Source organism: Amphibalanus amphitrite, unplaced genomic scaffold (assembly GCF_019059575.1).
Source record: "Amphibalanus amphitrite isolate SeventyFive unplaced genomic scaffold, NRLGWU_Aamphi_draft 001430F_arrow, whole genome shotgun sequence".
Taxonomy (NCBI): Eukaryota; Metazoa; Arthropoda; class Thecostraca; order Balanomorpha; family Balanidae; genus Amphibalanus; species Amphibalanus amphitrite.
The window spans coordinates 47,301-75,264 of record NW_024882923.1 but is presented as its reverse complement, the minus strand read 5'-3'; the positions used below and the strand labels follow the sequence as shown (position 1 = coordinate 75,264).

Below are 27,964 nucleotides of genomic sequence, written 5' to 3'. Positions count from 1 at the left end.
ATTATCAATGATATGTAAAGAATTGAACAAAAATGCATTTGTTTCTTTTCTTATTGAAGCAAAGAAGCACAATGTAATGGTTGTTTAATGCTTTTGTAAGAGTGTGCCTTCCTAATTATTATTGACTTATTAATAAATTATTTCAAGGAAATATAAGTCAACTGAAAATGTTCTACTTGCTGTAATGATGTAGATTACCTAAAATAGTGACCAGTACTCACTTTGGGCCTGGTATTTGCGGCGCCGCTTCGCTTGGACCACCGTCCGTGGTGCGCTGCGATGCTTTGGTTGCATGGTCTGCATTAAAGTTAAGCAAATAATTCGCTTGGAGTGGTTTACTAACCGTTCAAGCATTAACAAATAGCAGTGAAGTAGTGCTCATGTTCGGTGATATGCATTTTCAATGCAATTGAAGGCCATAGAATATGGTCTTCCATTTTTTATATATCAAAATTGATTCTTGAAATAATTAACGCAAAAAAGTGGACCACAAGAACGTGTAGTTTTAGGCGAAACATCGCTGCTTTGATTGTTGCACCGTCGGTTCAGCCGCCGGCGAACTGAGCCCCTCGGTTGACCATTTGAATCCATTCTTGCAGATTCTGCTGACCATAAAAGCTGTCGACCGATCCGATCATTCTTGGTCTCTCCATTTCTGCAAAGAATGAGATCAAATTCGTGCGTTTTTTCGTGCCTTTCTAACTAGACGTTTGTCAGGTCTCCAATGTTTCTGTTGGTGGGTTCTTAGGTTCGAGCAACTCTGCTGACTTGGTGTCGAAAATCAAATTTGCAATACGCCACGGTTGGTCCCCGCGCATAGTCCTCCATCTAGATCGGTGCGCTGGGGCACGCACGTCACAGTGGACGCGTCCGAGTCCGGGACGCCGAGCCCTCAGGGACAGGACTCGGCTCGCGGGACATCTGCGCTGGAGAAACATCGGGCAAGCGGCTATCCATGTTGCGGCAACGCTAGATCGAGACTGTAACTCGTACCAGGAACCAGAAACAGGCAAGAACGGAGGAGACAACTGCACTATTTATCAAAACAGGTAGGTACATATACCGGAGAAACCATTTATACACACGGCGGCGTCGCATGTGTCGTAGCACAGTGTAGCCCAGTGAACTGGGGGTGGAGTTGATCGGGCGCCAGTTTGCAGCGCGGTGATGAGAGGAGCCAACTTGTAACTCGTTAGAAAGAGTATGGCGTATAGCACGGGAAGATATGCCGGCCAATAACACTTGAATTGTTGGGGCAAGTCATCCGAAGCTTTTAGTCATAATACCGAGATGATGACTTGTCCAAGATAAAGCACGGTACATTTATCAGTCAGTCATTCACCCTGCTTACAAATACATGTGATGGAAGATGCTTTCACTTTTGAGGCTTGATTATATTTTTTCATTGTGTAGACTGAGTTGGGGGTGCCACTTCACTGCTCGGACTGAGGAAAGGGAGGCCCGACCAGTGGGTATAACGGCACAGTAAAAGGGGTTGATATGACAGTGCATTCAAGGTTCCAATAACCACTGCAAAACTTATGGATGGTAACTGAATGCAGTTTGCTGCTCTGGATCCCATTCAAACTTCACGTTTTTCTTCGTCAACTCGGTGGGTGGCCTCGCCCTCTTGCTGAAGTCCTGAACAAAGCTTCGATAGTACGAAGCTAAGCTCACCAAAGCTCTGGCCCTTGCCACGTTTGTCGGTGGCTCCAGGTTTCGCGCCTTCTCCACGTTGCTTGGGTGTGGCCGAATCTCTCCAGGTGAGAGGTGACCCAAGTACTTTACCTCTTGCTTGTGGACGAGCATTTTGATGGCTTCAGTTTCAACCCTGCTTCTTCAAGTCTTTGAAAGACAAGCTCTAGATGTTCCAGGTGCTCTTCGAATGTCTTGGAGAAGCAGATTATGGCATCGATGAACACGTGGCAGAACTTCCCGATTTAGCCCTATAGCACATGTGACATGAGTCGCTGGTACGTCGCAGGGCTGTTGCGCAAGCCGAAGGCCATGACTTTCCACACACCCTCCCTTTGCTGGCAAGTCGCAGCAGCTGCAACATTGTGCTACCGTCCTACAAACATTAAGCGATTGCCGATAGTCCTACGGCGCCAAAAAAGGTGGGTGACGTATCCTACACATTTCTGCTACGGCACTGGCACTGGGACAGGCGCGTACGTCGGCCATTGTCTCGGGTTGTTGCGGCTGGGTTCGGGTGTCCTCCCTTCCCTCTGTCGCAGCCGGGGCTGACAGGAACCTCCTCCGACCATGGCGGGTCGTCTGCCGGGTCGAGACGAAGACGATTCCACTTTTCCCACACCGCCCGACACGCCAAGGAACTCTGCTCCTCTTTGAGTATCTGCTGGCGGAGCGCCACGTTGGCCGCCTCAGACTGCCGTTTCAGCTCTTGGCGCTTGATGACGTCCGCCAGATAGGTCTTTTCTGTCGTGACAGGTCTGAGCCGTCTTGCGCAGCGCTGACTGGTTATACCATACTGTGTGTAGTTATGCTATATGACGAAGTGTCGTCTGTGAAGTGTGTCGAAATAAAGGAAAAGATAGGTACCGTTAAGTAGTCTGGTCTTGCTGTGATCAGGCGCATAACACCAATCACAACTAGCGTGTGGCCGTTGGTTCTCTTGCCTTCGTGTCTGCCGCTCGGACCTCAGCGAGTGGGCGTCCGTTGCTGCGGCGCTGGAGCCACGCCATGTTCATGGCTAGCTGCAGTCCGATGTCAGGGAAGTGGTACGCCCAGTGCGCTAGCAGTTCGCCGACCTGCGCCACATAGGCCGCCACTGTGGAAGGTACGGCGAGGGAGGCGCGGGTAGGGGCGGGATATAGACACTCCACCATGGCTTTGACTGCCTGGAGCTGCGTAGTCCTTGTAAAGCGAATAGCTTGGTAAATTAAAAAGGTATTGGTCGGTCGGTAGAAAATGTGTTTATTGAAAACATCCATCCACAATGCGTCCAAATCAATGCAAAACTATGTATTCAGAAGCTTCTGGTAACATTCCGATGAGTCACCCCAATCATGGTGCTACATCACGGCAAATGGCTGTTGAACGTCAACGTCATTTGGATTGCTAGCTAAACTGCTAGACAATCAGTTCCAGATTGTACCTTCGTTTCTTGATTGCAGGGCACTCATAAAAAACATTTGTCTCCATTACGGAGCTCAGGTGTACGTTCCGTCGTACACAACCCTTCGAGAGGTTCGAGACCCTAGACCCAAGATTATATTCGTGTAGCCTCTGTGGCAGCGGTAACGCCCATGCTCTCAACTGTCCGTTAACTGTGGTGAAATACTGTGGAGTCACCTATTGCTGCTGAAGGGTTCTGGAAATTTGCAGTGCACCTGTCTAATACGTTTGTCGGCTTTACTCAAAAAAGCAGACCAACATCAGTTCCGGGTCCTGGGAATGTCCAAACCCGACCAGGACACGCACTATGGTCGGCGGGGACGGCAAGCCGCGGGAGATCTATGTGCCAACAGAGAGCGGCAAGGATGCTCTCTACAACCATGGAATCTCGTCCGGTATCAATTTCTCCAAATACCAGCGCATTCCGTGCCGGGTGACCGGTAACAACATCCGCGAGCCCATCAGTTCGTTCCAGCAGTCGGGCGTCCGATCCCGCTGGAAAACATCAAATGCTCGGGCTACACGACATCGACGCCCGTGCCAAAGTACGCCATCCCCATTGTGATTAACACTCGCTGCTGGAGCAGAACGTGACGTTGCTGCAGAACATGTTTTGCAGAAGCAAAGCTTATTGCAGAGAAAAGAGAAAGCTTCAAGAACTGCTTGCTGAACCTGTGGACGATGCAGCTCCAACCGAAGGTGGTAACCTGGACAGTAGACCATTACCATCTGATGGATGAACAGCTACTGACCAACATCATTCACCATGCGTGACTTAACCGCGCGAAGCGATCACTGATAAAAAACGTTACTCTTGAGGTAAATGTCTCCCTAAAAAGATTCTTGCAACATGATAAGGGCTCACCTAAACATCGTAATCCTATTTCAGGCGTAGTCATCAACTGCACTAATTCTGTGTGCTTTTCGGAGTGATTACACGAATCTGAGTTTGTCAAGATCTGGGTATTTAGGTTCCGACTGAATGGGCGCTTGATTGCCGCGTCGCTGTTGGGTTTCGTAATCCTTTCGTCCAAGATAAGTGTCTTTTTAGTTAATGATTGATAATAGCTCTAGGCGTTCGGCTCGCTCACTAGAATTTGGATCGAAGAGGTCGGCTTTGTTTATTTCTGCGCGCCATAAGTCTGGTTTGTCGCCAAATGGATTTATTCTTAATAACTCTCGGTCCTTTGGAGGCCGGCGTTGGGGAACACTGGTATTTTTCCTTGTTACCTTCACCGAGGATTTGGAGGATTCAGAATCAGGAGCATGCAGGTGGGACGAGTTGGATTGAGCCATGATTGATACAACTGAGATCCAAAAATGCAAAATCATAAAGTGAACCATTTACGTTACGCTGAACTTTTAGTTTGCAAAAGTAAAATTAAAATCCAGTGCCACTCGGGAGATGTGGAGACGTACCTTTGGTGGTGTCACCGAAGATGGGTCGTTCGCTTCGTTAACTATCACTCCACTATCACTTTCACTACGCACCGGGACGGATTGTTTCGATAACGCGTGAGCGTCTGTTGTAGCGCTGGGCGTTGAACGCCTTTGAAGCCACTCGATGAAGATGCCTCGCAGGAGAGCGTCAGTTGACCTCTCTGATGACGTCAGTTGGCCTCGTTGGAGAGCGCGAGTTGAACTCTCTTTCCTGTTAAACTTTGTCTCGATGACGAGAGACAGTCGGTTAAAGTTGTCAGCGGCTTAGGTCGTGCGCTGGTTGTGATAACTGCCGTATAACTCGGGCAGATTGGGGCCTGACTGGTACAGTTCTAATTTCAGAGAGTGACGCCGAATGTGCGCTTCTTTGGCACTTGCACGTAGCCCTTGTCTCCTTCTAGTACGAAGGCGTCTTGCCACAAGGGGTCGTTGGCCAGGGCAGTACCCTTGGCGCTCAGATGTTGAGGTTTTGGGACCTCCAATGGCGCCGAGACCTTGGGACCCGTGGTGACTTGCGGCTTTGACGGCTTGGGTGGTTTGGCTCGTTTTGGCTTGCGGCTTTGATTGAAGACTCTTGTCTTTCCGCCTTGAGATACTGATGGTATAGGTTCGTCTGGGTTGACATCGGGACGATCTTGCGTCTTGGATGCCATGTTGACGAGGGACGACTTACTAGTCTGACCGAAGGTTACACCGAAGTATAAAACGGGAAAAGTATAATCTGATCACAGATTGTCGTTTTTGCGATCATTCTACATGTCACTGGCATTAGCAATTACAGTTGTTTGTGAATGAATGGTGGAGCCGTTCGCGTCTTGTGCGATGATTTCGAAAGCTGCGCTGGAAACGCGACGGAAGCACATCGCATTTAGATAACTATAGGATGTTTTACAAATAACGACATGTGACACTGCCATTGGCACTAGCAGTTACATGCGTCGGCAAATAGCCAAACCTACATAAATAGATAGCCAAACCTGTACATGCAGCCAAACTTGTTATGCATTAGGTTTCAGTGATACTTCAATGGCTCTCGCTCGCCTTCGTGACGAAAAGAGATGTCGCCAACTCTTCATAAATTATTTAAAATGCTGAAAGTTTCCTTTTTGTCTACATGATACTGCCTATGCACATTGCACGTATTGTGAAACTGATATGTTGATCTTTGATAAATCGTTTGACATATTGACGACCTTTCTTTTCTGGGAAAAACATGTCACGCCTTTCCATCCAGGTTTTAAAATACGTCTTGCGCAACCATTCTCGGATTTCTGCCGCTCTTACGATGTTTATTTTTTGTATCTCTTGGCGATCTTTTTTGAGCCACCAAGTCTTCTTTTTGGGTCTTTTTCAGATTTGTTTGCTTCTACCACCGTTATTGCTGTCTTCACGATTGGCGTTACGCCATGTTTCTCGTTTGCCTGCGGTGCGTTTTTCATTGGCTCCATTGTTGCTGGCTTTGCCTAATTGTTGTCATCTGTCATCCTGACACACACAGCTTACGACATTACCTCGTCTTCACCATGACTCTGTGGGGGCTTTGAGCGAGTGCAAGACGTAGCTGGTCGTCACCACCTTTGACAGCCCCTGGAGAGGAGTTTTGAAATCCTTCGCTGCCAATCTTTTCGTAAAGAGTGTGATATTTGGAATGTAAAATATGTGGCCCGAAGAGGAAATCGGTGGTTCGACGGGGTCGATGACGCACTTTGACTGGCAAGACCCGCCTTTTCATTTTCAGCTACCTCTACATAGCCGGGATTCCAGTATAAAGTCAACTACATCTTTGTCATATTGATACAGCAAGTCATCGAAGTAAGAACATCTTGGGCGAATATATTTGGCGAAATATCTCATTAGGGCTGCTCAGAGGGCGTCATACCCCCCCCCCCTCAAATCATCATCATCACTTTTGATTTGCATTTCGATATTCATCCTGATCATCACAACCATTCGGTTTGGAATGGTTGCGTGCTGCTGCTGCCATGAAATGTTTTCTCACGATTCGTTTGCTTTTGAGCTGCCTGTGTATGTTTGTGTGTTTGGTTATTGTCTTTTTATGTCTTTATTGCGAAATGAGGTGATGTCGTTTTTGCGTCTACATACAGACTACCTCAGCCGATGTCGCTCCAAACACACTATGATGTTCAACCAGTCACACAAGAGGCCGGGCCCAGGTGTCCTACCGAGTGAATTTGTCCGGCATTGCTGGCCTCCTAAGCGCCTCCCTTACCTGCACAAAAACACCGCGCCGAATATGTCGTCACAAAACACCCGCTAGCGCCGGGCCGCCGGCTGCACCGCGCCGACCCGGCGGCCGCTGACGCGACTCAACGATACCAACACAAACAATATCCCTACATAATACCCCCCTCTTCAGTCCCGGGGAAAACGATGGACAGAGGTAGGCCTGTTCAGTTCTTCCAACTGAGTCGTGGTTTCATAATGACGAGCTATCTCAAGAGCTTCTGGTAACGTTAGAGATGGTCTGTCAAAAAAACTTTCTTTGTAGCTCCTGGTTCTAAGCACGTGCAACAGCTCATTGGAGTACAGTTTGCTCTAGCTGAGCGGCATCAAACTGACATCTATCAGCTTGAAGGCGAAGGCGCGTTACAAAGGACTCAAACGACTCACCTTCTTTGCGCGATAACTCTTGCAAGACTGACCTCTCAAAGGTGACGTTTACCCTTCGCTGGTAGTAGGCTTGGAGCTTGGCTGCAAGGAATTGATACTCGTTGGCACCAGCATCCAATCCCTGTGGGTGTGGCAAAGTACGAACAATATCTTGAATGTCCAGACCCAAAAGAGTAAGTACAGTCGCGCTTTTCCTGTGATTTTTAGTGATACCAGACGCGATCATGTAATATTCAACACCGCGAAGCCACCGTTCAAAGTTGTCACCAGGCTGATATTGCGGAGGCACAGGCAGGGACGACATGTTAAAAACAAATTGCAAAGAACTTATCTCAAGATCCTCGTCGCCAGTTTTGCTGCTACTTCGACCGCCAGAAAAATGAGGTTCTTCTCGGCTCTGCATTCCGCGCACCAGACCACGGGCCAACACATCCGAACGCACTCAGCCGGCAGACCAGAGACAAAAGACACAAACAAAGTGAAAACAGCTGAAATCAACTCGGTACAATTTGCGTGAAGGATCCTTACTCTTCAAACCAAAATGACAAGCAACACAGGCGCCCAAATACGTAACAACTGAGAAACACTAAAACACTGCAATAATTGGAATGACTAAAACGCGGCAAAACTAAATATACATCATCCCCCTTCTTTGGGGAGAGCAGGCACGACAGGGAGTAGCGCGCGGCCTGCAGTGGCCCGGCCGTAGGCGGTGGCCGGTAGCGTCCGGTCCACAACATGAGCCGGCCGTGTGCCGCGATCTGGCCGCTGCAGTCACGACGGCATCGCTAGCCGGCCAGTGGACGGTGGCCGGCGGTGGGTGGTGGTCGGTAGCGTCTGGACCACCGCCGTAGGTGGCAGCGCGCCGCGCCCTGGTCCCAGCAGCTGGCAGTGCCTCTTGCATTTCAGGTGCAAGCATCACGTGATATTTGATCCCGCGCCGGCCGACGGCTGCGTGCACAGTCCGACGCAGGCCCAAATCAGCGAGCGCACGGCACTACAAGTAACACGCTATACGCTAAACCTTCCGGCATTACGACACCATAGAAACATAGGCAGTCTACGAGGTCTACACTGGTCATTAGGAGAGCATTTTACAGTTATTGAAGACCTTCTTTCAAAAGCCTACACTGGTCATTAGGAGAGCATTTTACAGCTATTGAAGACCTTTCAAAAGCGTACACTGGTCATTAGGATAGCACTTTACAGTTATGGAAGGCTATCTTTCAAGACATTCTTTCAGGTTGTAAAAGAAAAGAGCATGAAATAATACCAGCAGATGTTGTGTCGGTTATGGATCGCAGGAAGTCGTTGCTGTTCGTCTTTACTGTGTTCGTCTTTACTTCTTCGCTGTCCTTATTACACGTCACGTTGCTGTGTATTTGCTGTTGGCTGCTCAACCTATCACTGAAGTAAACAATGCGACTTCAAACACCCAACGCTACAATGGGCCAGATCCAGAGAATATATAGCGCTCACTGTGGTAGAAAACACTTACAGCAGACTGTATTCAGCAGTAGCAGTCCATCGCAACTCAACGGCACACAGACGCACACATTTATACACGAGCATCACGTCATATCACGTCATCGATCATTCATCCCAGTGGCTGCCCAGTACATCATTCTTCCCAGTATCACTGACACAATGCCTCGGGCAACCCCTCCAGTCAACACTGATCGGGCTCACTCTATAACGGTCACTCCATGTGACATGGACTCATTCACTCTCACATAACCGCCGACTGCACTCACATAGCCCGTCGAACTGCGGATGATACGGCGTCGTGAAGAGATGTGATATCTGTAATAGTCGACATCGTTCGCTGACAAGCCTGGACCGAAAGTTCGGGCCGTTGTCCGTGATCAGTCGCTCTGGCAGACCATACTCCAGAGATAGTAGAACAGCCGCCGTGGTTTCTGCTGTCTGATCTCTCTTGGGTACTGCCAGTACATACACTTTGGTGGGGTAGTCTGTGATGACCACTATGTACTTGTTTCCTGATCTTGTTTGAGGCAATGGTCCCAGCACATCTACTGCTACCGTGTGCCATGCTCCAAGTGGCTCTGGCATGGCTCCCATTGGCGCTTGGTGCTTCAACCCTCGATCTTTCTCCTGACACGTGGGGCAACCCTGCTTATAGCGGTGGAATGTTGCGTACAAGTGTTTGAAAAGGTAGTTCATTCGTAGCTTGTCCAGGGGTTTCTTCGTCTTGCTGTGGCCAGCGGAGGCATCCCTGGACAGCTTTCTTGGTCAGAGTCTGCGGCAGAGTTCAAGAAGTGGGTGGGCATTGGTGTCACTTTATACAGCTCAAATTGTGCATAGGGTTGGTACATCAGTGGCACCCTCACGTGCGCCTCCCATCCGTCTGATAGTGGTACTGCTAGGATTGCTAGTGTTGCGTATAGGTCGATGACGTTGTTGGATGACGATGCTGTACGAGTCTATCCTTCTGGGAGTTTCTGCTGGAGTTCGGCCAGAATTGTTCTAAGCTGTTTTAGTGGTAAAATCGCCGGGGTTACCTCTCCCTTCTGTGTGTGAGCCATGGCTTTACACAACTGCTTCACCTCCTGTCGGAACGTGATAACAGCTACTCCAATGAAGCGAGTGGCGGCGGCTATGGTTTGGTAGATATCCATTTCCTGATGGATGATACTCCACACCATCTCCGGAATAGCTGGTTTCAGCCGCTCCACGTGTGCTCGAACTGTTCTTCTCCATCGATCAGGTCGCTCAACTTCATAGCTAAGCGGTCCCAGCTTCTTGACGATCCGATACGCTGGTTTGCATGGGCGGTGCAGTTTGCGCATATTGCCCTCTATGATCCTTTCGTCAAGCAGATGCACTTCATCTCCCACCTGGGAGTCCATTGGTCTGCTCCTCCGGTCAGGTGCTGTTTTTTTTTTTTTACTTTCCAGTTGACGGCAGTTTCGTGACCGTAACGAAAGACGATGTTCTTGCTCACAATTCGGTGATTTTCAGTGTTGTTAGTGTGAGGGGGACTTAGGCCGGTCCTGCAGGCCCTTTGTTACCTCCCCTCCGGATCTCTGCTTTACTCTACAGGATCAGTGGTCGGCCGGGACGTCTCCCAGCCTTTTACCCGTCTGCCACCCGGGCCACTGTCCTCTAAACTAAATGTACTTAACTATGCATCGTGGTTCAGGTGAATAACTCTGCCATTTTGGGGTACACGCGGTTGGTAGGGAACCCTGGGTTTGGAGCTAAGCTCCTGAGCCATAATGACTAACTAGGCACCGAATGAATCTGACTCCGCTCAACCTCCGTTCTCCTTCGACTCATCTCATTACCAAAAGACGCTATCGATTTATCCCTCCATTTATTCACACTTCTCAAAATGCCGAAATCGGTATAAAGGACTGCCGAATGAAATATTGCAATCTTAATACCCACAAACCATGACTCTACCCTAACTCTACCCTACGCCACGCAAATCAACCTAACCCTCCTCGGTTGCTCCTACCTAGCTAGGGGATGTCCGTGAGCCCGTGACAATCCCTGCGTGGTCGGAACCTACCTCGAGCCAGATGCCAGCAGCGTGAAGAGCGGTCGGGTGCTCAGCGTTGCCACCACCTCGGGTAGCAGACACTAAGCCCCCGAGCTGCTTTCACCCCGCGCTTACATAGTACATACTAGCTCGAGATGGATACGCCCCATCAACCGATCCGAGGCTAAACCAATCGACTGACGGTGGCGCACGGTTCCGGCTCCGCTTGCCTCCTTCGCTCCTCCCTTTCGCGCACAAAAACATTTCTCCGTCCCGCTGCGCTCGCAAAGCCATGACGGGTGGGTAAGGGTCTATGTATTGTAACATTTACCCCACGTCATGCGCGCCGCAGAATACCGTAACGGCCACGCGCACCCACGCGCAACTGGCACCCTAGGAGGTAAGGGGGCACGACAGTCACAGTAACGCGGCGAGCACTTTGCGAGAGAGAAGAATAAGAAAATGAGAGAGGATTCCGAAGTCTCCCGTAGCGTCAGCCGGGCTGGCGAGACGGAGCGCGTGGCGGCGGAATCGCCGCCTGCGTACGCATAGACGACGCAAAAGGGAAAAATATGAGCCGACCGCGGTGGTCCAGCGATTCCCCAGCACGTGGGTCGTACTCACCATTCAGAAGAAAACAAGGGCTACCCAAAAGATGGGGCGCAACAAAGAAAACGAGCCAACCTAGCTGCACACAGCAACAGGTTATTCACGGCGCGGGGCACGGGCGCACACTGGGGCCACTGGGGCCGACGTTTCACGGTAGGTGTCGCTGTGGCGATAGCGGCGCCCGCGCCCGAGAAAGGTTTTGCCGCTCTCTCCCGATAGGTCGCGCGCGTCAAAAACATATCACACCGTGCTAGCGCCTGCAGGGTCACCGGCTCGGGGCCGGCCCGCGCACCGCGCGCCGACTCGGCGGTGGCCGACGCGACACAACAAAGCAAAACACCTACAACGATCGTCCCTACATTAGCTTGTGTAGAATTCGCTGCCTTGGGATTCTACCAGGTTCTTATGAATAATGCTCTCATGGTCTCCACGGTTTAATAACATGTTGGTCTTGTCCAGGGTATGACATTGGCCACTATTGCTTATCGTCATACCCAATACCCAAATGACCCTGAAGCGCACTGTGGAGACGAGCTCGACTTCATACAATGCGTGGAGGAGGGCCTCAGCGCTTTCTACGGCGAATATGAGACGGATAGCTTCGTCGACGGACTTGTAGGGCTTGTACATGACTGTGAATTAGTCGGGATCGATACCGGCATTGATGCTGTCACCTCCCGGCTGCGATATGTCCAAAATAGCCTTACCTTCTCGTCCGACTTGTGTCTGGCGCTGAGGGCAGCACGATGGGCGGCCTGCCCTGGTCATTAGGAGAGCATCTTACAGTTATTGAAGACTGTCTTTCAAAAGCCTACCCTGGTCATTAGTGTCGGAACCTACCTTCGACCCAGCTTACCAGCAGCGTGAAGTGCCGTCGGGTCTCAGTGTTGTAGCCTCGTCGGCGTACAGACACTGACCAGTTATTGGCAAGCCATTTTTTACGGTTATTGAAGACCTTCTTTCAAAAGCCTACATTGGTCATTAGGATAGCACTTAACAGTAATTAAAGGCTGTCTTTCAAGACATTCTTTTAGGTAGTAAAAAAGCAAGAAGTAATATAAACAGGTGTAACGTCGGTTATGGATCGCAAGGCTCGATTCACACTCTCTCGCTTTGTCCGTCACCTCTGCGACCGCACGATCATTTTCCACAGCCTGTCGCTTCGTTTCCACCCTTCCGCACTGTCCGCCGCCTCTGAGATCTAGAAGCGAGGGCACTGGGTGTGGGTGTGTCGGATCAGTAATAAGTTGAGACTCCAACGGCTGCTTGCTTTCTTATGCAGAGGATTTGTTGAGGGTAGCTCTCACTTGAAGCCCGATGCTGTCGTGCTAGGAAAGCAGATGGCCGTTCAGTTTATTGACGACTGCAGCTTCGACGGCGTGCTTGACGCTCCCGAGCTGAAGAGTGATGTTGCAGTACCGAACCATTGCATCTCCCGGTTGTTAGCGTCCAGGAGTCTGCTTCTTGTTGGCACCAGATCTTCTCTCTTATAACCCATCTTATAGGGACACCGCTGCACTGACGTCTTGGCGCCTGTGTCAGGCGTTCAGTATGTAACGGCGGCCGTTTTTTTTTAACGGCGGCCGTTTTAGCGTGCTGGGTCGGGCTTGGCCGACGTGAGGTTGACCCGCGAAGAAAAGACGTTGAAGATAGTTATATTTTCTTGAAAAATCACACCACTGTGTGAGACCAGTACCTTTTAAGCGGAGTCTGTCGGGCCAGTCGGCGCGTCCGATATGGGCGGGGTTCAAACCGTCCAGGCGTACGGAGCAGGTGGGGGCTCGGGACCGTCCCAACCGGCGTCTGCAGCTGCCTGGGTGTTGGCGGCTAGTTGTGCCTGGTATTCAGCGAAGATACGAGTGATTCTTCTTCTGCTGCGGATTGGGCGTTCGCGGCTTGTATCGCCTGGTGTTCGGCGGTGATCCGGCGGAGTCGTGCGGCTCTGGCCGCCCTCAGTAAGCGAGTGCTCGCCGGGACTGCGGGGCAGTCGCTTTGATTCGGTGAAGAGAAGTGAAGCGTTGGAGGTCCGGAACAAGAAGATGTAGTCGAGCGCCGAGAGGTCGGAGGTGGCGCGTGTGGCTCGGTGTCGGTGGTGGTTGTCTTTGCGCAGTTAGTCGGCCTTGTAGATGCGTTTAGCTGCTGTGGTTGCTTTGGCTGCTGGCAGTTCAGGCAACGCGGCTGGGGACGGCAGCAACACTGGCTCCGTTGAGCTGGTGGGTCGGTCGTCGGCGTCGAGTCTTCCGTTTCAGACTCGGACAGGAGGTCCGCAATGACCTCGGCGGTCCCGACGGCAATATAGATTTTGGCTGCGAGTAGGTTGATGTATTTGCGCAGCTCAGCCGACATCTAGACGATCGCGACCCGGGTCGGAGGCACCAGTGTATAGGCGGCCGTTTTAGCGTGCTGGGTCGGGCACGGCCGACGTGAGGCTGACCCGCGAAGAAAAGACGTTGAAGATAGTTATATTTTCTTGTATTTACTTGTAGACAGCGGAGCAGAGCGGAGATCAGGTTGAAGACCAGAGGCAAACAGTCACTGGGCCACTGGTCACCAGAGTCGAGTTTCACTGTTGTGCACCGTTGAGAGCCAGCCGGAGCCTGCCTCTGCACTGGTGGGAATGTCCCGGGCTAGTCTCGGGCATTCCACGTCCTACGATCCTAGTGGTTAGCGATGAGCGGAAATGAAACGTTACAGTGCGCTAGTGGCTAGAAAAATGGGTACGGGGCGGAGTTTACACCGATGTACTGGCCGCGGCGCACCTGGCACTAACTAAGTGTGACTAAACTATGATGGACAAGTATGTAAACGGTAGATCTAAGGCTTTGTTCAGTAACAGTCGGAGTCGAGATAGTTGAATAGCGCGCGCCGCTAAATCCTCCGAAGAGGGGCATGCGTGCGATCGTGACGGACATGCCTTGAGCGGCGGCGCGGCACGCGGGGTTGGCGCAGCTCAGCCGGAGCTCGGGAGAGTCGGCAGAGTCGGCAAAGTCGGCCCCGCGCGGCCGGCGCTGAACGAGAGACATGGCTATATGATATGAAAACGAAAAAGAGGCGGTAAAATAAACATCGAGTAACACAAGCGGGTGGAGACGGTAAAATAAAGTGGGTGTTACAAGTACGGGTTGTTGGTACCCAAGTGGGAGGTGTGTTTTGCAGAGGATATCTGGCAGCCGGGAATGGCGGGGAAAGGCATGCAGCGTCTTCATCACTCTCTGGTCTCTGAATGAAATCACGATTATGTCGCGTGGGGGACTGTCACGGCACTGCTCAAAGGACTTACACGTGACTGATAGTTCGCGCAGCGCCATGGAAAGATCCTCGAAGCACTCACCCTCGAGCTGGGAACGCACGTTCGCAGGTCGACCACCGCCACGCGGCTCCCTTGTCGCCGCCACTTTCGAAGCTGGTCGGCGCACACGTCAGCGTCGGCTGTGTGAGCGGTCACGTGGCCATTTAGCTCCCGGTAGTCGAGCACCGGCCGGACCTTAGTTGCCGGCTGTTCGACCGCCATCAGTGGGAGCAGTCCCCGAGGCGCAGAGTCTGTCCCCTGATCATAGGGCTGCAACCACCCATTGTTGATCCACTCAGTGAGTTCTGCATTGAATGCCGGCCGCGCGGTTACCGGTACCTTGTACTCCGTTACTGTGTTACACAGACAGTCGGGACCGACGCCACTCGTCCACTTCCAGCCGACTGTCCACTCGGCACTGTCTGGGTCGAACTCGGCCGTGAAGTCCGGGGCGTCCACTCTTAGGGCCGGCGGGCCCACGGAGCCGCCGCCGCGAACGACACATATCTCGGTGTTTGCACACACACAAACCGCCCAGGGCCGTGATTCCCGACATTCTGAGAACAACATCTACACCGAGGGGACGGTCGGGCACAACCAGAGCCGCGAGCCCCATTCGCTGGCCGTGACATTCAGACACCACATTGGCCACAGCCCTGCACCTCCCGCCGGTCACCGTCCTCATATTCACCGGCGGCGACTTCCAGCTACCGCAGTACCCGTGGAACGGCAATGTGTCCGTGCACCCGGTGTCCACTAACGCACGACATGCGCGTCCATCACAATGGCTGCAAGGTTACCATTTCAACCCTTTCACATGGTAACATCGTGATCACTATCGCTCTTTTCTTTGATGCTATGCTTTCTATTAAAACTTGATACAACTTTTGACACTGCTTATTAAAAAAGCAAGAAATTGGTAGCAATGCTACCCTGGAACCCGACGCCGTTTTACCCCGCTGCTATCACGCTGGTACCGTTTTGGTACCACGCGGGTACTCCTACCAGGCTTGTACCACGGTGGTATTACTCTCATATCATGCTCGTACCACGCTGGTTCTCTTACCAGCCCCCTGACGGTGTTTTGTGCGCGGGTTCCAGGTGCTCCACAGCCCGAATATCGCTGGCTGAAAGACGGACAGTTCCTCGGCGACTTCACGGCGGAGAACTTCTACAGAATCCCCGACATGAGGCGGGCAGACGCCGGAGAGTACCAGTGTATTGCAAGGAACAGTGTTGGCGCCATCTTTTCCGAGAAGGCGCACGTCGAGGTTGCATGTAAGTAGCCCAGGGAGGCAGAGGGAGGGATGGCAGTTTGTGTTGTAGTTCTTTGGACCAGCTCTGATTTCGGGACGGAGCGCGGAATTCCTTAGCGAAAGCTACGAATGATTGCCATCTCGGTAAAAAGTCATTCTTTAACGCATTCAGGCTTCAGCCCTTACCTAAGTAACCCGTCAGGCGTCATAGTCATCATCAACGCTAAGGCAGACATCTTTTCTCGACTTCCATCCGCCGGCTAACCCTCTAACCACCCGTTTTTCAGACATGTCTCAGTTCAACGATACAGAGCCTCGCACAATCGCCGTGCAGAGCGGGCACGCTGCCGTGCTCGACCTGCCACCTATCGACAGCCGACCGAAACCTTCAGTTCGGTGGCTCACCGCCAGGCAGCCGACGCTGTACGGTATCAAATATGCGGTGACGTCTCGCGAACAGCTGGTGATTCTGAGTGTTGAGCCGGAGGATGAACAGGAATACAGGTGAGAGTTTGAGCTCGGGAGGGGGACTCGATAGCCTACATGAGCTGAAGCGCCCCCTAAAACCCCGGCTCTAGATGCGATTGAGAACTGAGCATGGTGTGTCGGATTTGGTGATCAGGTGATTCAAAGCCGATTTTCCATCTTTATCGCTGAACCATATTTTAATAAAGGAATATCCCTTTTCATATGGTTGTTTCCTCGCATTGTTTTATGAGAACCACCTCGACATTCTTTCCTCGCAGTTGTTTGTAAGTACCACCTTGACATTTTGCTATTGCAGCTGTTTGATTTTGATTTCCTGGCCCTCTCAGCTTCCACACTATTATAGATGTACTATTCTATTCAATATTTTCCACCTCTTCACCCCCACAGAGCGCGCGCCACCAACACGCAGGCCGGTACGGAGGAGACCAGCGGCCCTGTGGCGCTGCGTGTGGTGGCAGGCGGTGAGGACGACGTACCGCCTCAGATTGTGGTACCACCGGCCGACCAGCGACCACTGCAGGGGGAGATCGCCAAACTGAGCTGTGTGGCCAACGCCAGGTGAGAGAAGGGGAGAGGGGAGGGAGGAAAGAGGAAGGAAAGGCAGGGCAGGGAGGGAGGGAGGGAGGGAGGGAGGGAGGGGGAGGGGAGGGAAAGGGAGTCGGAGGACGGACTTAGGCAGAGGAGGAAGGAGTGACTGAGTAGGGTTTTAAGGAAGCAGAGGGATGGAGGGAGGAGAGAAGGAGAGGTGGGCTTGAGCGAATGAGAATCGTAGAGTAAGGAAAGAAAGGAGAAGCAGAGAAGTAGAACTAATAGGGAGTAGGAAAGAAGAAGACATTAAAAGTGAGCTAAGGCTCAATCACTGGTTGAAATAAATAAATTCGAAAAGCAGTGTCCAATGAAGTAACAGCCAGTGGTAGCATTATAATTGTTTCAGTGTCGAACCCTTCTTTGACGTGTGCTTTATGTTTAAAATCCATATGTTTGACACCTCTCATTGACTTACCACGTGACCTGACATCACTCTCGACTCCGGCAGGCCCCTGTACAGCCTGGAGACCACGTGGTACAAGGACGGCACGCCTATTGGCCAGGCCGGTGTGGCCTACTCGTTTGATGACCTGTGGAACCGAACACTGTCCCTTCTGGCCGTGGGAGAGGACCATACCGGGATCTACTCGTGTCAGGCCAGGCTCCGGTCGGCGAACTTCCCTGAGGCTACTGCGGAGGCCAGCGTGACAGTGTTAGGTGAGTAGGAGGTCGGAGGTTCGAATCCTGTTGGAGGCTGGTTTGTTAGTGCTTTGGATCGATGACTATTATGAATGGATAGCTCAATGTAACCAAAAGTAACTTAACGTGACGTAAAATGTAGTACGAAAGTCCGTTTGGAAGACATGTAGGAGAAAGAAAGAAAGAAACTACTGAAGGAACTGAAAGAAACAGGAAATTATGGAGAGCGTATTGCAGTACAAAACTCAGTGTCTAATAGCTTGTTCATCGTTGATCTCCATTTATCTGCTTTAATACAGAATAGATCAACCCTCCCTCACTCGTTCTCACTCCACTCTCTTCCTTTCAGAGCCGCCTCACATCGACGCGCGGTTACCACCGGAGACTCTGGGTGACCTGGGTCGAACGGTGACCCTGACCTGTGCCAGCCGCGGTCGGCCTGAGCCCCAGCTCACCTGGTATAAGGACACAGTTGATGTGGGATCACTCAACACCGAGGGCAGGTGGGTGCAGTACGCGGAAAGTGCAGGTTCGAGACTGGGCGTGGTACTCTTATTATGTTATGTCTAAATGACACTTTTCCTTTTACATTCTACAATAAGATCCTGCACATGTGTCATGTGTGTACATATGTGAATGTACGTAAAAGACGTGGCATATCTGTAGCTTTTCATTTCTTCATTCTTGCCATTACTTCCGGTACAATTTGATGCATGAATGTGCACAATTAAACTGCACGATACAGGAGTTCCGAAGTTTCTAAATCAACAGCGATTATTTGTCATCTAACTATCTGCCCTTGTCTTTTCCGCAGATACACGCTCACGGCCAACGGTAGCCTGGTGATCCGCAATCTGAAGATATCTGACACGGGAATGTACCAGTGTACGGCCACCAACCCCGCGGGGGAGCACACGGCCTACACGTGGCTGAGGGTGAAATGTACGTACTAAGCCGCATGAACACATGGTTTACACGCGGTTCAGAGTGAAAAGTGCGTACAAAGGTGTTGTTGAAGGCCTTTAGTGTTGTATATATTGTCTCACACACACTGAAGGGCAGGGAGGAGCTAAATGTTGTTCCCGCATGACCCAGAAGAAAATGTCGAGTTAAAAGTTGTTCCATGTCTTCCTAGCAATCAGGTTTGGCTCGGGCTGGTTTCAGCTAAAATATGGGTCTTGCAAGCCCGGGAAGAGGGTGGAGCTCAGTCATATACGATCCCTTCCCCCTCCACTACGCCTCCCCTCCCCATTGTAACGCATCGTATGTCGACACGTGTGCATGCCATGACGTCACCGTCACGTGTCACGCCCGCGGGCAGCGTCACGTTACACAGTTGTGCGCCGTTACGGTAACGCGGGATATAGGATTACTGTGACACCCACTTGTCGCCCAAAACTGAATACCAGAAACCGTAGACCTTATGAGTTACGACACATGTTGCAGACACATACCCGGTATTATGTTTCCTGACCGGGTCTCCTTCCCAGCAATGCTGTTTCCCATGGCAATTCTCATCATGTGTCTGTGTTGCTTCAGGCTTAACGCTTATTCTCTATGTGCTTACTGGCTGGGTTCGCTTTGGTAATTCCTATCGCATTGTCTCCCAAACGTGTGCTTTGCCGGTCTCTATCTGACCTCTTCGACTTCGACTACGGCTAACTACTTTTGATGTGTTGGGTGTCTTCACTGTGTGCGGCTTATCGCCGCTAATGTTTGAAGATGGCCTTCCCCATTAACGCTGGAAGCTCCCTTCCCTTACTAACGGTGAAGCCCCACAGCTCATGGTACCCCCACTAACCCTCTGGATGACGTCACGCCGCAGCTTTGGTGTTTGCCAAGCTTCTGTCGCGAATGGTGACGGTACCTCACCGCCGGGCGCCGCCCCGGCTCACGGCCAGACAGGCCGACGCCAGTAAGCTGCTGGAAATTGTTATCTTCTGCCACGCTATTTTACCTCTTACGTTTTTTTTTTTTTTTTTTGCTTCCCTTCATCTCCTTTTTTATTTATTTTTGTTTTATTTTTATTTTTTGTTACTGTTTTCACTTGCACCCTGGCAATTATGCTGTAGCTGCTTACCGATGTTGCAGGTGATTGGTGGTGGGTGAATAAGTTGTCAGGCGTCTACAAACTGCTCGTATTACGAGACTGCTTGCTTGTTGTGTCGGTCACCACAGCGTGCTTTACCTTTTGCACCTGCATTTGCCTCAAACTGACACCAGCACGTTTTATTTGTAATGCACCCTGTCATCTCCCGCGTACGCACCAGGCTACATACTCACGTGTGGAGGTGTTTGTTTGTTCACTGGATTCGCACAGCACCTTATTGTTTTGTCTTGTGCCGTGATGTGTTGGGAAGTAACCACTGAACTCTAATATATACTGGAAGGAGCATTGGTGACTTGTTTTTGTCTATCGATTTCCGCCATGTTGTGTATACCAGAAATATAAATTGCATGTACATACGGTAGCAGAGGTGCAGTTTAGTGAGAGGTACACTACTCAAAAGTGCTGCTGCTTCATGCTTGCAGTTTGATTGCAGTGATCAACTTTTCAAGACTTTGGTATACACAACATGGCGGAAATCGTTAGACATTCTGGCCCATATACGGCCAAGGCGAGTGCCTCCCCCTGGAAGTAACTGATGATGGTTTTGAGCAACGGAGGACGATTGGAGATAAATTATATGCCTATAAGTTTGTGTCATGTGTGTGTTTTTTAAGGTGCTCTGGTTTTTTGGTGTGATTGGTGAAAAAATCAAAATGGCGAGTGGCTGCATTTGCTTTATACAATCTGCGTGGTTTGATCTGATGACAAGCTTTTGACTTTGTATTGACCTGACCCCTCTGGACCTCACTCCCGCTGACCTGGCCCTTGCTGACCTCACCCCACTGACCTCACCGCCGCTCACCTGACCCCTACTAACCTGACCCTGCCGTCCCGCCTCTCCAGCCTCTGCTCCTGTGATGCTGCAGCCTCCAGAGAACGTCACCGTACTGGACGGACAGGACGCCACGCTCTCCTGTCGGGCCGAGGGGGCCCCGCCGCCCGACACGCAGTGGTTATTCAATGGTGAGTGCTGCCCCGCCGCCCGATGCGCAGTGGCTATTCAATAGTGTGTGCTGCATGTTGAAATCCTCTTTGTAATCTGGTGACTTTCCACTTTCTCTTGTATGGCAAGCGTTGCAATGCCACTCACCGGTCTCATTTCTTTCTGATCTGCTTCCTTTTTGTGTTCCCTGACCCTTGAGAACCCCTTGTAACCCCTGTGACTTTCTCAACTCACTGACCCTTTTACTCCATATGACCCCTCTGACCCCGCACCCCCCAGGTAAACTGCTGGAGGACACCGTGGGCAGTGGCCGTCTACAGGTCCTGGAGACAGGCGACCTGCTGGTGACCGGTGTACGGCCAGAGAACAGTGGACTCTATACGTGCCAGAGAGCTAATGAAGTCGGGCAGGTGTCCGCATCGGCTGTGCTGAGCATTATGGGTGAGTTCTGCGGGGGTGGGTTAGATGGGACGCTTGAGGACATAGCAACAACAAACGCTTGTTGAAGATATAATGGGTGAGAGATGACTGATGAGGCCTTTACATCTTAAGTCCATCAAATATAGAAGGGGTAGAACAAGTCGTAAGACAAAATCGGTGCGCTATGTAGCTAAATGTTTATTGAACACATTCGTGTACTGCTCAGCCAATGAAGGAATATGTTCGTTGGACTGCAGCTATGTCTCTGTGTCTGACCATTATTTTTGGAATGTATTCCGAAGCCTAGGAATGCGAGAAATTCACGAGCATCTATATTTCAATTGTACGAAAGCTGAAATATCAGTCGTTTTGGAATAAGCTCTAATTTCGTCGACCCATATTCTGACCCTTTGACCTCCCCGTTTTCAGTTCGGACTCAGATCATCCAGCCACCGGTCGACTCCCGGGTAATTCTCGGTCACGTGGCCAGTCTCCAGTGCGGCACGTCGGTCTCCCCTGGAGTAGACGTCCAGGTCACGTGGTACCACAACGCCCGGCCACTGCGGGCGTCTTCTCGGATTCGCCTTCTGGAGGATGGAGGACTGGAGATTCGCGAGGCGCGCGCAGCTGATGTGGGGCGGTATACGTGTGAGGTGAGAAAGGGAAGGGGGAGAAGGGAGGGAGGAGAGATGTAGAATTTAGATGGAGAGACAAAGAGACAGGCAAGTTTGTAGAGTGGAGAGAAGATAGTCGGTGTGGTGTGTGTGTGTGGGGGGGGGGGGGAAGGGGGTGTTAGACAAGTTGGGTGAAGACAGGGAAGAACCAAAAGAGAGAAGATGGGAATACTTGTAAGAAGTAGGGTAGACATAGTCTGGTTAAGAAGCAGTTGAGTTTAATGCAGCAGTTGTTGCATTAAAAAATACCTGCTTTACGGAAACTGCCCTCAATGCCCTACATTTGATGTGTAGGAGTTAACAAGTAGCCAGAGTCGAGTCTTAGATTCCCTCCCGTTAGAATGCACTACTGATTCTTCCCTTCTATGTTCTCTTCCCTCTAGGTGGTGTCGTCGGGCGGTAACGCCTCCCGCTCTGCCGAACTGGTTGTGGTCGAACTACCTTACGCGCCTACCAACGTCCGGGCCCAGAAGGTGCCCTCACTACAGAAATCGGTCAAAGTCAGCTGGACGTCCGGCTTTGACGGCAACTCGGCCATCAGCAAGTTCATCATCCAGAGTCGACGAGTGCCTATCAGTAGTAAGTAGCGGCGTGTGGACTGGGTTAGGCGATAAGCTCGTATGAGATACAGTGACATGTTTGTTATAGCATAGATATGTGTGGCGACCTGCCAAGTTACTTATATGCCCATGCCCAGCAATGACAACCTGTTTTTATGATTGGATAGCGCGCCCTCCGCTTGGTCATCAGTTGACTATCCATACCCATACATCATTAGATACCGCTGTTTCTTATATTGACTTTCAGGCGTAATAACTTTCCATGATCTCCCATGATTCCTTTTATAGTGACACTCTAGCCTTTCTGCAACTTTCTGGTATGAAGTCCCGAGTTATGGTAGGAAACCCTCTGGTAACGCCCCATCTTCCTTCCATGCAGGTATGGTAACCGGCTCGGCGCCCGAACTGGGCGACACCTGGGCCACAGAGCTGGCCAACGTGTCTGCCGAGGTCCGAGAAGTAACCCTGACCGGTCTGACGGCCTCGGCGGCCTACCAGTTCAGAGTATCGGCCGTGAACGCGGTGGGCGAGGGAGGCAGTAGCCGGCCCAGTAACATAGTGCTGCTGCCCCAGGAAGGTAGGTGACAGGAGGAGGGGCAGGGCACGTGAAAGGATGAATGAAATAAATGAGTGCATAAGAATGAACGGATGAGGTAATAAATGAAAAAATGATGTGAGAATGAAGGGAGGCGGGGGCGGGGGGGGGGGAGGGATGGGATGGATGGGGAAATGTCGTGGGCATTAGATGGGTTAAGAGAGGCTGGCTGAATCGGTGCCGCACTTCTAACTGGTCTCAGTTGAATGGAGGTGTTTATGTTAACTGTGTGTAAATAGTTATTGATTGTGCATCGTCGATTAATACTGCATATTTTATTATAGTAGTTGGCTGATCACAAGTGTAACTGACGAACTGATCTGATCCTGACCAGAGCTGACCCGACCTGACCTGACCCGCGTTCCCACAGCCCCATCGGGCCCGCCGCAGGGCCTTGTTGGCTCAGCTCGAAGCAGCTCGGAAATCATGACCCAGTGGCAGACGCCTCGGGATGAACACAGGAACGGACAGCTGCTCGGCTACATCCTACGATACAGGCTGCATGGGTACACCAACGCGCCCTGGAGCAGCCGAAATATTAGTAACGAGGTACGAACTGGGAACGACAGGGTGGTGGGGCAATTCATTTAGCAACGCTGTTGAATGAAATGCTATGAGAAGGAAGGACACGGTGACTGTGAGGATGCAAGGGCAGAAGTTTACAGTTTAGGAGATGAGTTGGAAGTTAAGTTGTGTTTAATGCTTAATCAATCAATAGAAATAATAATACTCTATGGTTGTTTCCGAAGTTCACGAGAGCTGACTCTCGCCATTGTCACCTACCCTCAGGCGCAGCGCAATTACCTGATCGGAGACCTGATCACGTGGAAGGACTATGACATCCAGGTGGCGGCGTACAACAACAAGGGCACCGGGGTCTTCAGCGAGTCCATCACGGTTAAAACGAGAGAAGGAGGTGAGAAACGAGGGGGAGAGAGGGAGGGAGGGAGAGAAAGACTGCATAAAAATAGACGAACGGATAGGGGAAGTGGTATAAAGAAAGATAGGCTAACGCATTCAGACACAGACAGACAGGCAGAGCAGAGAGACACGTACACACAAGCATTGAATGTGAGACGTGAATGAGAGCGAGGATTAGTGAGAGAAAAATCCACGATAAGACAATGTTCGCTATTTGCATGACATCACTGTCCGTCAGCGCATTTTTTTCGTAATCTCTGTCCACAGGGACACAGCTACTCTTTTGTCAAGTCACGTCTTGAGTCCAAGCTCCGCACTTCCCGCGTAGTTCTTACGTATCCTCTCCCCCACAGTGCCCGAGGCGGCGCCAACAGCGGTGGAGGCGGAGCCCGTGTCGTCGACGTCAGTGCGTGTGAGCTGGATACCGCCCGACCCTCAGCTCATCAACGGCATCAACCAGGGGTACAAGCTGCAGGCCTGGACCGGTGAGAGCGGGCGGGGGAGAGTGGTAGGCGGGTGGGGGAGGGAGGGAGGAAGCGAGGAGGGTTTGCGAGATAGTGATTTGTAGTGTAGAGCGTGGGGCTAGGGTCTACTGGCTAGTGGTTCCGTCTCAGTAAATGTGTTAGGGTAGGGTCTGGTTGATTACTGCTCTTCTGTTACAGTCTTTGTTTGACCAACGCGAAAGTAGTTATCGTTGAAATTAGGATATTGTGAAAGTATATCTTCATATTTTCTTACCGTGACGACTCAGTTCGCTATCCCCATTATGACTCTGCTGACCCCAAAGGATTCGACGCTAACTTCATCTGTTTTCTGACTCAGCCCAGCCTGGCCTCTTCCAATTTATCTTGACTTCTATTGACATAATTACTTCACGCCACTTCTAACCGTCTTCTGTTCTCCTCCACAGAGGACCCGTCAACCACCGACACCGGTCCGGAGGTGACCGCCACAGTGGCGCCATCTCCTCTGGACCCCCTGGCTCGTCAGTCGGCGCTGCTGGAGGGTCTCAGCCGCTACACGGCCTACAATGTGACCGTGCTGTGTTTTACCTCACCCGGGGATGGAGCGAGGAGTGGGCCCGTGGCGGTTACTACACTGCAAGATGGTGAGAGGGAGGGATGGGAGACAGGAGCACAGGGTCGTGGATGAGAGAGGGACAGGAGAGGACATGTTATGATACTCTGGCGATTCGGAGGATGCTAGGGTGGATCTTTTCTTGACACTTTTGGCTTCATCTATTGGCAAGATACGAGGTGCCACCGTTTAAGTAAGTGAACATGTGAGGTAGTTTCAAAGTAACTTTGCTTGGTTACTTCTTGTCTCTTTTGTCCATTTTACTCTCAGGCATGTTTGATAGGACATGCTCAGACATGGAGAATGACTTGGCTGGACTAAATTATGAAATCCGCACCCGATATATAACGCTATGACCTCCAGCTTATGCGATTGTAAACTGCATCTTATAATCTTACCATAGTCTAATCTTACATTTACCGTTTGTCCGTCCCCTCAGTACCGGGCCCGGTGGCCAGTATGCAGTTCGAGTCAGTCACCGACCGCTCCGTCACCGTCCTGTGGACCCCGCCTGAGGAGCGGAACGGTATACTGACCGGATACACTCTGAGCTGGACGGTCGAGGGGCGGCCCGAGGAGACAGATCAGAGGAATGTGTCCGCGGAGATTAACAGGCTGGAGGTCAACGATCTGCAGGTGAGAATTCGGAGGGGTAATGAAAGAAGAGGGAAGCGCTAGTTAGGGTAAGGGCACTTCGTGACTTACGTTATACGTGAGAGGTCACGCTAATTATAGATATACCGTCATTTGCACTAGCAAAAGGCGAAGGGTGTGCTTTGGGCTTGCGCAGTTTTAGGCTGATTGCTTTCGCGTGTTTTTCTCTTTTTGCAACAGCAACGATGTGTGGGCTTCGCTTAAAGTATGACCACTCAATTATGATACGGACAACAACGCCTTGCGACATGTTTTATATACTCATTTGGAGTACCTCACCGTTATTTAACTTTATCCCCTATTCCGCCAGCCGACGACCACCTACAGCCTGGAGCTGGTGGCCTGGACGGAGGTGGGGGCCGGTCCCGCGCGTCGTGCCACCCTCCGCTCAGGCGTGGAACCGGTGCTGCCGTCACCTCCTACCAAGCTGGGGGTGTCCAACATCCAGGCGTTCAGCGTGGTGCTCCAGTTCACGCCTGGATTTGATGGGAACTCGAGCATCACGAAGTGGGCAGTGCAGGTACGCTGAGTGAGAGATGGGGGAGGGGGGAGGGGTGGATGAGAAGAGAAAGGGGTGGGAAGGATGCATGATGGGAAGAAGAGATGAGGGAAGGCACAAATGAATGAAAACAGAGGAAGCCTCAGACGGATGAATGTGACTTATGCGAGCATTTTATCTGCATTACTTGTGGTTTCGTTCGTTAGTGGTGAAATTCGTTTTGAATGCGATGCGTCCTGATGACCAGCTGTGTGAAACTACGTTTTTTATTATTATTTTGTGACATTTGTAAGTCAATATTACACTCTTATGGCCCTCAACCTTCATATGGCCTCTGTATGACCCCCATATGACCTCTGCACAGGCGCACACGGCCCGGAACCAGACCTGGGAGGAGGTGTTCACTGCGGTGGACCCGGCGGCCACCACCCTCACCGTCGACCAGCTGGTGCCCTTCATGAAGTATCGGCTCCGAATTGTCGCCTATAATGTGGTCGGTACGTACTGAACAATAATCAGGGAGGGTGACAGAGGAAGCCATGAGAAGGTTTGGTGAAAGGCATGGTGTTGGAAGTCTATATTTGAGATATTTGGGGGGTTGGAAAGATGGAACATAGTTTTAGGGAGTTCAAAAAACGTTGAAGGGATACGTCAGATTGAGGGTATATAAAGAGTTTCAGAGAGCGGAATTGATGGACGCTGAATGTGTGTTCCTATCCCCTGACTTTTCCTGACAACTCATCCCTTCCCACCGCAGCTTTGGACCAACCGCGTCCCCACCCCTTATACCTTACCCACTCCCTAACAATGCCCCATTCTCTCCCCGCACAGGAGCGAGCGTGCCTTCAGAGCCGACACAGGAGTTCCAGACGATTCAGGCGCCCCCGGCTCACGCGCCGTACAATGTGACTGTGAGGGCTCTGTCAGCTACCAGTCTGCGCGTCGGATGGATTGTGAGTTATACTGGAGAGAGGGATAGGAGGGTCAGGGTGGGAGGAATAGGTGGGGAGAGAGGAGGAAGGGAGGGGGAAGATGTGTGGAAGAATAGAAAGGGATGGAGAGAGGGAGTGAAAGGAAGAAAATTGGCTGCACATTGTTAGTGGTGTAAAGGTCAATAATTTGATATTTTCACTAAATATTATTTTTGCTATTTATACGGAGGACAATATAGATACTGGATGCGTTGATGTTTATGATCCCGACTGGGTGAGTGGCAGTGCTTTGATTTCATGTTCCTTTGAAGACATATATCGGGTCGACTTCCAAGGAAAGAAGTTCGAGTTCTAAGCGCATGTAATGTAATTTGGCTAAAACCTATTACTTAGTTTCGAGCCGACTTCTTAATATCATCTTGCCACTGGGCTAGACTGTTGCCAATTGCTATCTCTTTGAAGATGAGTCGGTGACACTACCAACTTTCTGCGCCTGGAGGTTAAGTTGTCCCCATCTTGGTGTCCCCAACCCGGTAATCAGGGGTCGCTATTCCGTGGTGATAGTCGCACTGGGGTGTGTGTTGGGTCGGGCGGGCGCAAACGGTCCGACTGGAACGCACTGCAGTAGGCATGCAGTCGGCGCGCCCCTAACCCCCAACAAACAAACAAACAGTAGGCATGTAGATCCATGCATGTGCGGTGATGAACTTCCAGTGGGGGACCGTAGTCTCGAATAAATGGGGTTGGAAAACTTATCCCCATCTTTCCCGGCTCTCCCAGCACCCCTCGTCCCCACTGACCCCCCCTCTTTTTCTGTCTACAGCCGCTGCAGCAGGTCGAATGGTACGGCGTAGCGCGAGGGTACAACATCTCCTTCAGAATGTTGAGTGAAGGAGCTGGGCGGGCTCAGCTGGATACCATCTCGATCGAAGGTGAGAGAGAGAGAGAGAGAGAGAGAGAGAGAGAGAGAGAGAGAGAGAGAGAGAGAGGGAGTA

The 27,964-nt window shown here is 51.2% G+C and overlaps 1 protein-coding gene across 1 annotated transcript in view; it reads left to right on the top strand.

Moving 5' to 3' along the window:
• Nucleotides 1-27,964, top strand: part of LOC122373008 (protein sidekick-like) — a gene marked incomplete at its 3' end in the record, with an annotated part of 129,687 nt that overhangs the window by 54,560 nt on the left and 47,163 nt on the right. The window contains 20 exon segments of the mRNA XM_043350719.1: nt 15,714-15,890; nt 16,156-16,372; nt 16,745-16,915; nt 17,394-17,602; nt 17,934-18,087; nt 18,399-18,526; nt 20,538-20,657; nt 20,917-21,078; nt 21,487-21,710; nt 22,115-22,310; nt 22,671-22,868; nt 23,257-23,435; nt 23,676-23,802; nt 24,161-24,292; nt 24,718-24,915; nt 25,324-25,520; nt 25,849-26,058; nt 26,402-26,534; nt 26,869-26,990; nt 27,793-27,901. Of these exon segments, the coding sequence (XP_043206654.1) occupies nt 15,714-15,890; nt 16,156-16,372; nt 16,745-16,915; nt 17,394-17,602; nt 17,934-18,087; nt 18,399-18,526; nt 20,538-20,657; nt 20,917-21,078; nt 21,487-21,710; nt 22,115-22,310; nt 22,671-22,868; nt 23,257-23,435; nt 23,676-23,802; nt 24,161-24,292; nt 24,718-24,915; nt 25,324-25,520; nt 25,849-26,058; nt 26,402-26,534; nt 26,869-26,990; nt 27,793-27,901 (3,363 nt within the window).